The sequence below is a fragment of the Protopterus annectens genome, chromosome 4.part1 (genome assembly GCF_019279795.1).
Source record: "Protopterus annectens isolate FY-2018-M chromosome 4.part1, PAN1.0, whole genome shotgun sequence".
In the NCBI taxonomy this organism is placed as follows: domain Eukaryota; kingdom Metazoa; phylum Chordata; order Ceratodontiformes; family Protopteridae; genus Protopterus; species Protopterus annectens.
The window spans coordinates 592,259,712-592,272,286 of NC_056734.1; the positions used below are offsets into that span (position 1 = coordinate 592,259,712).

At 39.8% G+C, this 12,575-nt stretch overlaps 1 protein-coding gene across 4 annotated transcripts in view; it reads left to right on the forward strand.

Annotated features, from left to right (window-relative positions):
- The first annotated feature begins 752 nt into the window (after nt 1–752).
- Nucleotides 753–12,575, forward strand: part of MASP1 (MBL associated serine protease 1) — a 1,330,562-nt gene continuing 1,318,739 nt past the window's right edge. For 2 of the 4 annotated variants that reach the window (XM_044070395.1, XM_044070398.1), the window contains exon 1: nt 773–923. In XM_044070395.1, coding sequence (XP_043926330.1) covers nt 901–923 — 23 coding nt within the window. In that variant the 5' untranslated portion in view covers nt 773–900. Of the gene's footprint in view, nt 924–12,575 lie in introns of all 4 variants that reach the window. The other 2 variants (XM_044070394.1, XM_044070397.1) reach the window with 2 other exon arrangements.

Genomic DNA, 12,575 nt, shown 5'->3' on the forward strand with positions numbered 1-12,575 from the left:
ATTGCAACGTATGGGAATAAAAGGAAAACAGTACAAAAATAAGCATGCTTTTAATGTGAGGCTACTGCACTAAATATACTATCATATTTCTGTTGCATTTGTATAGTTTTATGCCATAAGCAGTGGAGTGGTAATTTCCAGTAACATGCATTATTTTTTTGAACTTATCAATATGGATCCATCTTGAGAGAGAGAGAGTGTGTGTGTGTGTGTGTGTGTGTGTGTGTGTGTGTGTGTGTGTGTGTGTGTGTGTGTGTGTGTGTGTGTGTGTGTGGCATGCACAAGTATGCATTCCACACATTTACATGAAATTGTTATACTAATGTCTCTGGCTACTTATTACCAGATGAAAGTTAACGTAGAAGAATTAACTATTCAGTATTGCTGGGTACATATAAACAACATTGAATTAGACATGTGCTTCTTAATTAACAAAACAAAACTGTAGTTAAAGGAAATGGGGAAATTTCCTTTTCCAGTCACTAATATAATTTCTTTCATTTTTTTCTCCTTTTAAATTTGATGACATGTATGTTGCCAGACAGGTAGGCAGGCAGAAATGAATGAAAAGTCTTTGCTGTTTCTGTCTATGTCTGACTATAAGCCTTTGTTCTCTTCTTAAATCTGTTTATCTTGCCATCTGCCATTCAGAAAAATGACGAATGACAGACTCAAGTCTGCTTGTAGAATATGCTAACGAGTTTTGTTGAGAGGCTAGCCAGGGAGCTGCTAATCTGAAGCAATGTCTGGTGGATGTCAATGTTTGGGAAATCCCTCTTTTGCTTTTCCCAAAACTCTTGCAGGCTAGGGAGGCGTGACCTGCATCTTGAATGCAAAGTCAGGCAGAAATCTGGAAATACAGCTGAAGCCAGTAGTTAAACAGTAGTGACAAGAAAAAATATGATGGAACTTTGTATAAAAAGGTCAGTAGTACATTTTCTTTCATGTTAGTTATAATAAGAGGGAAGTAGTTTGGTGCGGTGATGATAACTGAAGAATATTTAGTGTTTTCTTTTTTCCCCTTTTTTTTTGTATTTACTTGTAATGAGATGAAAAACAGTAAGTGAGTTAGCATTGTGTAGAGCACAGCAAATGCAAGCAAGCTTTCCTTTTCTTTGGATTTACTTTTGGTCATTGTTAAGGAATGTGATGTCAATCTGCTTATTCTACTTTTATCAGTCTATCCACGTGTTTCAAGTTTCATCAGTAATTATGTACACCAGAAAGTTAACATGCATTTACAATATCTATTTAATTTCTTTTTACACTGAATACATGCTAATGCAGCACAGTATTCCTTTCCAGACAAGTAAGTTCAAAATAGAATGTACACTATTACTTCTTAAAGTTACGTTCTTTATGTTTATATAAGAAGGGTGGATAATTTGGGTATACGCCTATTTCCTATTTGTCATCTGTTTCATATATCCATCATAACTTTTTCTAATGCTAAGGCCAGAAATAAATAAAATACATTGATGCTAAAACTGCATTTGGATTTCAAACACAGACAATGCATTTAAAAGCCGTTCCAAATGCATGTTCTACATGTTAGATAAGTATAATTTTTAACTGAAAATAATATTTTATTTTAATGGAAAATGTATTTGCTGATCTCTTGAGATGTTTGCCTATGGTAATATTTCTGTTCATCACAAGCAGTGTTAAAGTGAAAGGCATTTAACATATGGATATTATTTCTGAAAATATGCTAAATGCTGTTTATTGCCTTTTTTTCCAGTAAAATGCCGATTGGTTTTGACATGCATATGGATTGGTGTTTTAGGGGAATATGGGGGTGACTGCTGTGATTACTCAACAAAACTGGTGTTCTTTACCATTAACAGGTTTATGCAACTGTCTTCCTATGCCACACTTCCAATATGTTTAAACATTTCTATAAATTATTTAAAACAAACATTTACACCAGAGTCTTAAAAAAGGAGAGCTGCATCAAGCAACCATTATTCACGTTTTAAAGCTTGAAACATTATATCGTAGTTATTCTGTGTGTTGTTTTCTGTACCTAAATTTGTGTATTTCTGCATTTTTGTAGTTCAAATTATATTGATTTAAAATGCATGTGTTGATCTTGGATTATTTCCTATAAATATGGTAGATGGCTGCTTAAGCTAGCTTTGGAAGCAAGAATGCGAACCAAGTCTGTTTAATTATAGCATTTTGTGAATATGAAAATCAGAAAGTCCTTTTGCAAAGAAGCACATTAATGTATGAGAAGATGGAATTCCATAGTGTAAGATTTCTGTGGTAACTTTAGATGAACTAAAATTTGGTGATATGGATTTTTAAGTTTTATTTATAAAGAATTTGAAGCAGGAAGACAAGGGAAGCAAATATTCTCTTTCGAGAATGGGAATACAGAATGCATTCCTACATAAGTCCACATTCTGCATATAACACTAGTCATTTTTGTTTGTGGCAATTGAAAGTTCAAAGCCTAATTAAAATGTCTTAATATGTTCAGCAAGATTTCCCTGCCAAATGTAGCACAGGTTAGTTGAAATGTGGGCATGTGCACAATGGCTTTCACCTGTATTGCTGGTTTCCATCCACGTCCTAAAGACACGACAGGTGGGGAAACAATGATACATTGTCTCTAGGTGTGTGTGCATGTGTGTGCGTGTGTATGCATGTGTGTGCATGTGTGTGTGTGTTTGTGTGTCCTGCAATGAACTTGTACTCCATCTTCGGCTGTTCTACCATTGCGCTCGTTATTGCTTGCTAAGATAGGCCACAGTTACCTACAACTCTTAAATGGATGAAGCAAGTTCTGAAATGAGGAAGTTCACTGGCTTGGTTTGATGTTAATGTTTTTATAACAGGAAGGGGATATAGGGTTTAATGTAACCCTTTATGGCTGAGTATATATTAATTGAAACATTTCAATCATAACAGCTTAGATGTATATTGTAGCTCTACAAGATTACACATCTTTGTGAGAAATAAAGTTTTCTCCTTACCCTCAATGATGAGTAACCTCAGATTTAATATAGCGACAGTGCTGGGTATGGGGGTGCAGGGGGGGGTGAGGCTTGCCCACTACAAAAATGTTTGCATGTGTATTCAAATAAATTGCTTAAATGCTGAGGTTCCTACTTTCTATATGTAATGTTATATATTGCAGTGCTGTTTTTTTTCATTTAATTAGGTGGTAGAAATCTTTTGAAAAATTTTCTCTTTCATGTTTTTAATCAAAATGTTTTGATTGTCATTTCTGCACAAATACTGTTTATTTGATGCCCAGTAATCTTGCAGCTGCTAGCCAGTTGCTAGAGTTTCTCCTGTGATTTGAATTGATGTTTTGTCATGCAGTAACAATCCTTCATAGCTGCTAGTAATTTATTTTCCTCTAACAACTTTCTTCAATCGTGTCCTTCATATCCTCATTCACTAATAATATATCTTTATGTTCCTTTGTCTGTCTTTCTGTCACTGCATTGTTTGCATTGCTCTGGTACTTCTGCCTTTTTCTTATTTCAAGTGTTGCATTATTGATATCAATTGAAGTTCATGGGCTAATGATCACAAGGGCCTTTTTAAGCCCAGCCATGCATCCCAAAGGTATTGAATAAGTTTGGTGCCCTAGAGGTTATTTTCAGGGGTATGTGTAAGCTAGGGCATGGGTGGTCAAACATTTACAGATTGCCTCTATCCATTAGAGACATGGCTGACAAACCGGGGTGACTTTCTGATTTCCTATCCACTGCTGCAGATTACTCTTGAATAAAGTTGGGGAATAGCTCTGCTTCCCATGGATGGGAATCCTCATTAAAAGAGGGGATATTTTCTGAGAGACATACTGTATATCCAGCATGTTCTATTTACAAAACCCTGGATCATATAGTTTTGATGCTATATTTTCCCAGATATGCAAGAGGTCTATCAGAGTGGGATCCCATAATACCTTGGATGTCAGATATAGATCACCCTTTAGCAGTCTTTAGGAGGCAGAGTACAGGGTTAGGGCTTTGAGGTGTCTGCACAGGACATGCTGTTAAAGCAGTGATTTTTTTCTTGAGGAGTCTCTGTGGCTGTTCCAGTTGCTGCATGTGACTGGTCTGGTACATACACAGAGAATGTGGCATTGCACTCAATGATGGGACTAATGATGTCAGAGTACAGCAGAATGATGACTTAGTAGGACCTAGATCTCATCCCCTTGCTTACAAGTTGAGCAACATAGAATGGTTTCCTCATTACCTTAGGCAAATGTTGGTTGAAAGCCAGGTTACTGTCTGTATATGTCCCTATATCCCTTACTAATGGGTCTACTCTTAGGGTTGTGTTATCAATGCAGTAGTTTCCTGGGGTAGCCAATTTCCCAAAGGGTACTAGTATGCATTTCTCGGCACTGACCTCTAAACTGTGATTATTACACCAACTGTTTGTCTATATTAGGATTCCTGGTGGGTATTAGTGATTTTAGGGGATTCTATGACCTCTCCCAGTTTGCAATCATCTGCAATCTTGGTCAGCCACTAGACTTTGATACTGAATTTGACTTTCAAGAAGTAGTTGCTAAAAAGGAGACGACCTAGCACTGAGTCCTGAGGGACTCTACTGTTGACTGGCATCTTTGTGAAGGTGGACTCCCCTACCCTAACTTCCTGGGTCCAATCTGAGAGCCATATGGCAATCTAGCATGTAACATAGGATTTTATTCCTAATTCCATTAGCTGGTTTACAATGCCAGAGTAGGCTATTGTAGCAAATGCCTTGGCCAGGTCAAAGTGGACAGTATGCACCATTTTGCCTTAATTCATTGCCTTTTTGATTTTCTTAAAGAAGTCTACCAGACTGAGTAGACATGACCTTTTCTTGACAAATTGCTTTGGAAACAGTGCCTGAGGTTTCTAGTGTAATTTTAATCATTTCCATGATCATTCTTTCCATGGCTTTGCATATATGACTAGTCATACTAATGGGTTTGTGGTTTCCAGGGTCTGTAGAAGGCACTAATGCAGAAGGATGACTTATGTAGTTCTCCAGTCACATGGTACTAAGCCTGGCTGGAGGCTATAGTTAAATAGTGATTCCAGTGGTCCTATATGTCATGTTTCATGTTATTTTAGGAGGCATCCCGGGGTATTATCAGGGCACATTAATGTGGTTTTCTTGACCTTGGAGAATACATTTAGGACATATTCTCTAGTGATGGTTGTGGGGGGTTTGATGGTATTTCTTAAGGGGGTGAAGGGCGGGTTAAAACTGGAGCTGAATTTGTTGAACAGTAGATTTGCTATACATCCTGGCTCTGTGTAGGTGGCTTCATGAACAATTGTTGTGTACAGCCTTTGAAGTTAAGGACAGCGCTAATGAAAGCCTGGAAGGCTATTTTCTCCTCCAGTTTGGCTTTAGTAGACCTGATTTGCCCTCTGAGTTGTTTGTTTAGATTGATGAGATAGTTTTTATCCTGCTGGACATTATATTTCTTGATGTTTGGTATGACTTTCTTCCTTATGTTGTACAGCCTATTGATGTTTGGATTCCTCCAGAGTGGCCTGTTTTTTTTTTTCAATTTGTTTTGAGCTTATTTCTGGTAAGCACAGCTGTCTTTATGACTGCCTAGAGTCTCTATAAACAATTCCACATAGGCAACTCGGTTATCAGGGTTTGGGGAGGTTTGACATTTTGTCAGGTTGTCACTTAATAATCATAAGTTTGCCTTGGAATTGTTCCTAAATGCTACATGGTTAGCTGGGGTCATGGGTTTTATTTTTATTTCAAAGGAGACGGCTTTATGGTCCAACCTTATTGGAGAGGACATTATACTGGGGGGGGGGGGGGGTACAGAATTCTATCATGTTAGTGAGGACCAGGTTCTGTATGTTTGCTTCCTTAACAGGCATGTAGACTATCAGGTTCATGGTGTTAGTATTTACAAAGTCCTGCAGGTTTAGAGTCATTTATGATTCCCAGTTTATACTGGGGTAGTTAATGTCCCCCATTAATATGATATTGGGTTGAATGGTTAGTGTCTCCTGGAAGTTTAAGTAAACGTTATTGATTTCCTAGGTCATAGAGGGGGACCTATAGCTAGCAAGAATATGGCATGAAACTGAGACACCTTTACCTTTATTCCCTGCCTGTGCATTTGCTGGCCTAAGTGCGTGGAAGGTATTGTAACTGTGCACTGTCGGGGTTCTCTCCACAGCTTTAAACCATGTCTTGGTAACTGTACAGATGTTTGCATTCTTGGGAGTAAGAAGAGGTTGGAGGGAGTGAAGTTTCTTGTTTAGATACCTTGCATTGAGCAGAAACACCTTTAATTTCCCTTGGGTTGGTTTTGCTATGTTGCAAGGTTTGTCATAGGTTCATAGGTTCATAGGTAGGTACTAGGCTATCAGCCCAAGGGCCTAAGTAAGCCTAGCCAACAAAGTTCCCTGGCTTACGCCAACCCAAGAAAGTTAATTTCCTGTGGCCCTGTCGAGCAGAGCCACAGGAGTGATCCCCAGGGTGTATTTCCTATTTCCCATCCAGTCATCAAGATTTTTCTTGAAGAGTGTTAATGAGGAACTTTGCTTGACATAGATGGGTAGCTTGTTCCAGAGTATGGGAAGTCTCTGGGACAGGAATCTATCCCTCCAGCAAGTCCTGTTTATTGTGGTGACAAGGTTTAGGTCCCTAGAGCGTGTAGCTCGGAGGGATTGGGATTTCATTAGGTGTAGCATGTCTAACAGCTCTGGGTTTGACATAGCTTTATATGTTAGGCAGAGATCACCTCAGAGTAGGCGATGTGCTACAGACTAAATCTGGAGTTTCTTGAGATGATCAGTGTAGGGCATTTGTTTGAGGCCAGTAATTCTCTTTGTGAGATACTTCTGTGGCCTTTTCAGCTGCTGCAGATGTCTTGTGTGGTACATTCCAAAAGGGGCGTTGTACTCTATAGTGGGTCTAATGAGTGTTGAGTAGAGGGGAACAATTACCTCTTTTTTCCCTGGATGACAACCCTTTTGTGATGAGGTGTGCTGTGTAGAAGTATTTCCTGACTACTGTGGCAATGTGATTATTAAAGGAGAGACTACTGTCCTCCTGGGTCCCAAGATCTCTTATCACACATTCGGTGTTAAGAAGGCTGCCGCCTATGTGGTAGTTCATGGGTACAGAGTTTTTGCCAAAGGGGATAACAATGCACTTTTTGGCATTGAGCTTGAGGCCATGGCTCTGACACCAGGCATCTATCTCAGTGAGGCCCTTCTGTAGGATGTACACATCATTTGTGGACTCAGCTATAGCTCCTAGTTTGCAGTCATCTGCGAACTTCATTAGCCACAGGCCTTCTGTGTTAGCCTGTACTTCAGAGAAGTAGATACCAAACAGGAGATGTCCCAGGACTGAACCCTGTGGTACTCCACTTGTCACTGGTTTGAAGTCAGATTTGGAGTCTGCAACTTTTACAGTGTGGGTCCTGTCAGTGAGCCAGTTGGCAACCCATCTTATGACATAAGGATTTATACCTAGTTTAGTGAGTTTAGCTATAATTCCAGAATGGGGGATAGTGTCGAAAGCCTTGGCGAGGTCAAGATATTTTTTATTTATTTATTTTATTTTATTTTACATTTGTTGACTGGGCTAGTCTAACTGGATATATGTCCATTTTCAGTAGAGGCCCGGGAGAAAAGTTCCACATAAAAAACAAGAACAAACAAAACATTACAACTTCAGTTACAGTTCACTTGTCAGACACAACAGGTGTTACATGGTAACTTAGCATTCATGATAGAAAATAGCAAAAAAAAAAAATATAGAAAATCCCTTTTTTTTTTTTTTATTTTATTTGTAGTTGACCAAACAATAGTAGAAGAAAAGAGTATTTAAAAGGATGTGGAAGATTCCCAAAAGAAAGTTATAAATATGGCACAGGAAAATAGAATAGATATAAACAAGACTGGGAGAATTAGTTAAGGGCAGTGACTTAGCTATAAGGCAGTGAAATAACAATACAGTCTTTCAAGGGTATAATAAGTCTAACTTAGAAGGCAGTGGTCTTAAAGTGGCTGTAAAGTGAGTAGTAAATTGGTGCTATAATCTAGGATAACAGGAAGAGAGATCTTTGTCAGGGTTAGTACAAGGACATAGCCAGTGGGTTGTAAGGTATAATTTGAGTTTCTTTTTGAATAGTGCAGTTGAAGAAAGAGATGTGAGCTCAACAGGAAGAAGGTTCCAACTTTTTCCCACAGTGTTAGAGAAAAGGGCATCTCGTGCTTTATTGTTGGGTTTTTGTCTAGATACCAGTAGCTTATTTGCTGAGCGTAGGTTTGTGAGATTTTTATATGGGCTGATTAGACTCATGAGAATTGGTGTATTACATGGATGATGAAGGGTTTTATGGGCAATAATCAGTTAATGGAATAAAATTTGATTACACAGTTCCAGCCAACCCAGTTGCTTCAGATTTTGGCAGTGGTGGGTTCTGAAAGGGGAGCTGGTAGCAAATCTGGCAATGTTATTGTAGGAGATTGTCAGTTTGTTGAGGTTGCTTTTAGATAGATTTGTGTATATAGGAGAGGCATAGAAGAGAGTTGAGATAAGGTGGGTGTGGACAATAGTATTTCTAGCTATGGGAGTAAGGAAGGGTTTAATTCTATAGAGGGAGCCTAGTTTTTTGTTAACTGATTTTATTGTGGTATTGATATGAGTATCATAGTTAAGGTTGTGGTCAATAGTTACTCCTAAGAGTTTGGTGGTAGTGTCTTGAGATATGACTGTGCCATTATTAGATTTAATAATGAGGTCAATTGGGGTGGACTTTTGTGTAGGAGTAAAGAGCAATAGTTTAGTCTTTTTGGGGTTAAGGAGAAGACAACACTGAAAAAACCATTCTTCTACTAGTACAAAAACATTTTGGGTGAGGGACTGCAGTTCAGATGGACCAGTAGCTGAGCATATTAATGTGGAGTCATGTGCGTATTGTATGCATGTAGCTTGGGGATACTTATAGTTAGATCATTTATAAGGATGGAGAATAGAAGAGGGCCCAAAATAGAACCTTGGGGTACACCAAGGGTGACAGGAAGATGGGTGGATAGACTGTTGTCCCAAAGCACTGCTTGTTGCCTGTTATCTAAATAGGACTTGAACCATTGAAGTGCTTGAGTATCAAGTGAGAGAGACTTAAGAATATTCAACAGTAGCTCATGGTTAACCATGTTGAATGCTTTGCAAGATCAATAAAGATTGCAGAGGAGAGGGTGTTATTGTTATGATTTTGTTAATGTGGTCAGAAAATGATAGGAGGGCAGTAGTGGTGCTATGGAAGGGTCTAAAGCCATGCCGAGAGCTAGCTAATAGTCTGTTTTGGAGAAGGTGGTCTAACAGTTGAGGGTGAATGCATTTCTCCATGATTTTAGCTATGGGAGAGAGAAGGGCAATTGGACGAAAGTTAAAAATTTCTGTTGAGTTGCCACCTTTGTGAAGGGGGATTATATGGGAGACTTTCCATACGGATGGGATGGTACCGTCTGTTATGGTTCTATTTATTAGGATAGAAATAGGATAAGCTAAAACTTTAGCTGCTATTTGCAGATATTTAGCAGGTAAGAGGTCAGCAGAGGGGATAGAAGGTTTGAGTTTTTGAAGAAGGTTACAGATGAGGGATGTAGGGACAGATTGTAGTTGGAAATAGGTGGAGAGTTAGTTAAGGAGGTGGGTAGATTAGAGGATACATGAGGTAGAGAGTTAGCAAGTGACTGGATGGCTTCAGTAAAGAAGATGTTAAAGGTATCAGCAATTTGTTTGGGAGTCTCTTGGGAAATACCTGATGGGGTTGGTGTCTTAGAGTTGCCTGGATGTAGGAGTCTATTGATACCTGACTAGAATTTTTGCAGTCTGTGTTGATTGGTCTGTTGAAGTTGAAAGTAGAAGTCACTTTTATCTAATAATATTGATGCTTTAGTAGAATTTCGAAGTTGTTTAAATTTTAAATGATCAGATGGGTGTTTAGAAGTTCACCATTTGGCCCAAAATGTGAGTGAGCCCGCAGGGCGAACGGAGTGGGTAGAGCCAAAGCAGAGGAGAAACCAGAGCGTGTATCAGTGAATCGAGGGGAACAGAACTGAGGAGAGTAGACTATAGAGAAGGCACGCAGAATTTGAGTTGAAAAGAGGTTTGCTAGAGACTAGAGGTTGAACAAGGCAGAGAAGTGTTTAAAGGGAATGGTGGCTGGAAATTGAGGTTGGAAAGATGGCTGTGTTATTTAAACAAAAGTATTGCTATACATTAGGGTACAGAGAAACAGCAGGAAATGCTGACACCTAGAGGCCAAGTCAGGTATTTACAAAGCTAGATCTCAGGGACTTCAGGGGAAGTGCAAAGGGACTAGGAAGGTAGAGAGAGGGATCAAAAATCCGTGGTAGGCTGCTAGCTGCTGCTCGCGGGGAGTGAAACAAAAATTTCACAAGAAGATTATAATGGCTAAAATACAGTGAGGGACATACATTTTGAAATTAAATCTTAAGCACAGATTTAATATGACTATGAATGAAGCACAGCAGGAGTCCTTTAGAGATGTTCTTTCACAGGCGAGAAGCCACTCTTAGGACTGGGAGACACCTGGGGTGGAAAATAATTCAGCAGGGATGAAAAACTTTGAAATTAAGTCTGAAGCATATATTTAATATGACTATGAATGAAGCACAGAAGGAGTCCTTTAGAGATGTTCTTTCATGGGCGAGAAGCCACGCTGAGGACTGAGAGACACCTGGGGTGGAAAATAATTCAGCATGGACGAAAAACTTTGAAATTAAATCTGAAGCACAGATTTAATATGACTATGAATGAAGCACAGCAGGAGTCCTTTAGAGATGTTCTTTCATGGGCGAGAAGCCACTCTGAGGACTGGGAAACACCTGGGGTGGAAAATAAGTCAGCAGGGACGAAAACCTTAAGTGGAGCCAACAGCCTGCGCAGTACAGGCCAGAGGGGAAAGTGGGGATTTAAAAATGATTGGCTGTGTGAACCACCTTACCCTCGTCTACGGCTTTGGTGATTGCCTCAGAGATGTCGACCAGGTTCAGGAGGCAAGATCTTCCTTTTACAAACCTGAACTGGATGGGGTCCAGAGTTTGGAGGTTACCAATGTCTTTGTTTATGAATTTCATGATGATACATTACATGGCCTTGCAGACCAGGCTCGTCAGGCTAATAGGGCGATAGTTTCCAGGATCAGTGGTGGCTCCCCCTTTGTGGAGTGGGATAACTGTTGCTGTGCGCCATTCAGTGGGCACATAGTCTGACGTGAGACTATGATTGAACATGGTGCTTAGGTGGGGAGCCAGTTCATTCTGAAGTTCGTGTAAAACACAGCCTGGGATGTTGTCTGGTCCCATGGATGCTGTGTTTTTGGCTTTAGAGAGTGCTGCTTTGCCCTGTGAAGTTGTGATTACAGGGACTCTGCATTCTTCCTGTATAGATATGGGCCCTTTAGGGGGAGAGAGGGGGGGGTAAAGTTAGCACTGAACCTATCTGCCAGGATGTTGGCAATATCAGTTGGTTCTGTATTTTTTGTGCCATTGTGCTGTAACTCAGAGCAGATCTGGGTGTTGCCATTGAGATTCTTGACATAGCTATAGATTGCTTTGTGGTTGTCCTTAGAATCAGTGGCAATCTTGTTTTCATAGCTAGCATTGGAGGATCTTATAAGGGATTTCAGCTTCTTGCTAAGGCTGACCTTTTGGGATAGCACGATCCATGCACTCGTGTAAGTGCTTATAGACTGCATTTGTGTAGGATTCAGTAGTCATAACTATATTGTCCATCTGCATGGGTGTCATGAAGTTCACCACTTCTGTCTTAAAAAGCATAAAGTTGGCTTTGGAGAAGTTATTTCCATGGTTTCCTTAATGGGGGGGTGGGGCGAGATGTGGATATCTAGGGTGATTAGCTTATGGTCGGATCTGACCAAAGAGGAGTTGACTTCAGGTGTGGAACACCAGTCACTCATGTTGGTAATGACTAGGTCTAGGATATTGTTGCCCCTGGTGGGGGTATGGATAAGTTGATCCAGGGCATTGGAATTTATGAATTCCAGAAAGCGCTGATTGAAGGTGTTGGTACATGAGTAGTTTTCCCAGTTAATGGTGGGGTATTTGAAATCGCCCAATATTAGGGTGTTTGGTTGAACCCTAATATTTTCCAGTATATCAAGAAAAGAGGAATGGGAATCCTGGAGCTTGGTGGGGGATCTGTAGCAAGCTACAATTTGGATTGCAGTTTTGCCCAGAATTAGTTGCACTTGGATATCCTTGGCTGCATTATGCTGAGTAACTAGCCTGGAGGTGTGGATATCCTTAATGAATATGGACACATTACCTAAAAAAGGCTCTATGGAGGATGATAATGTTTTAGCCAATATTCAAAACCCCATTGGGGATAGGTGCACGCCATCTTTGTCAAAGTAACATAGTCTGTCAACCATATCCTCTCATGCTGATAAATATTGCACCCCCATTGCAATTACACCAGAAGCTAAGCCAATCATTAAAGTCATTCATCTTCAGTCCATCTTTGGTGAAGGTAGAAATCTGCTCAGTGCTAGGCTCATACCAGCTGGTAGA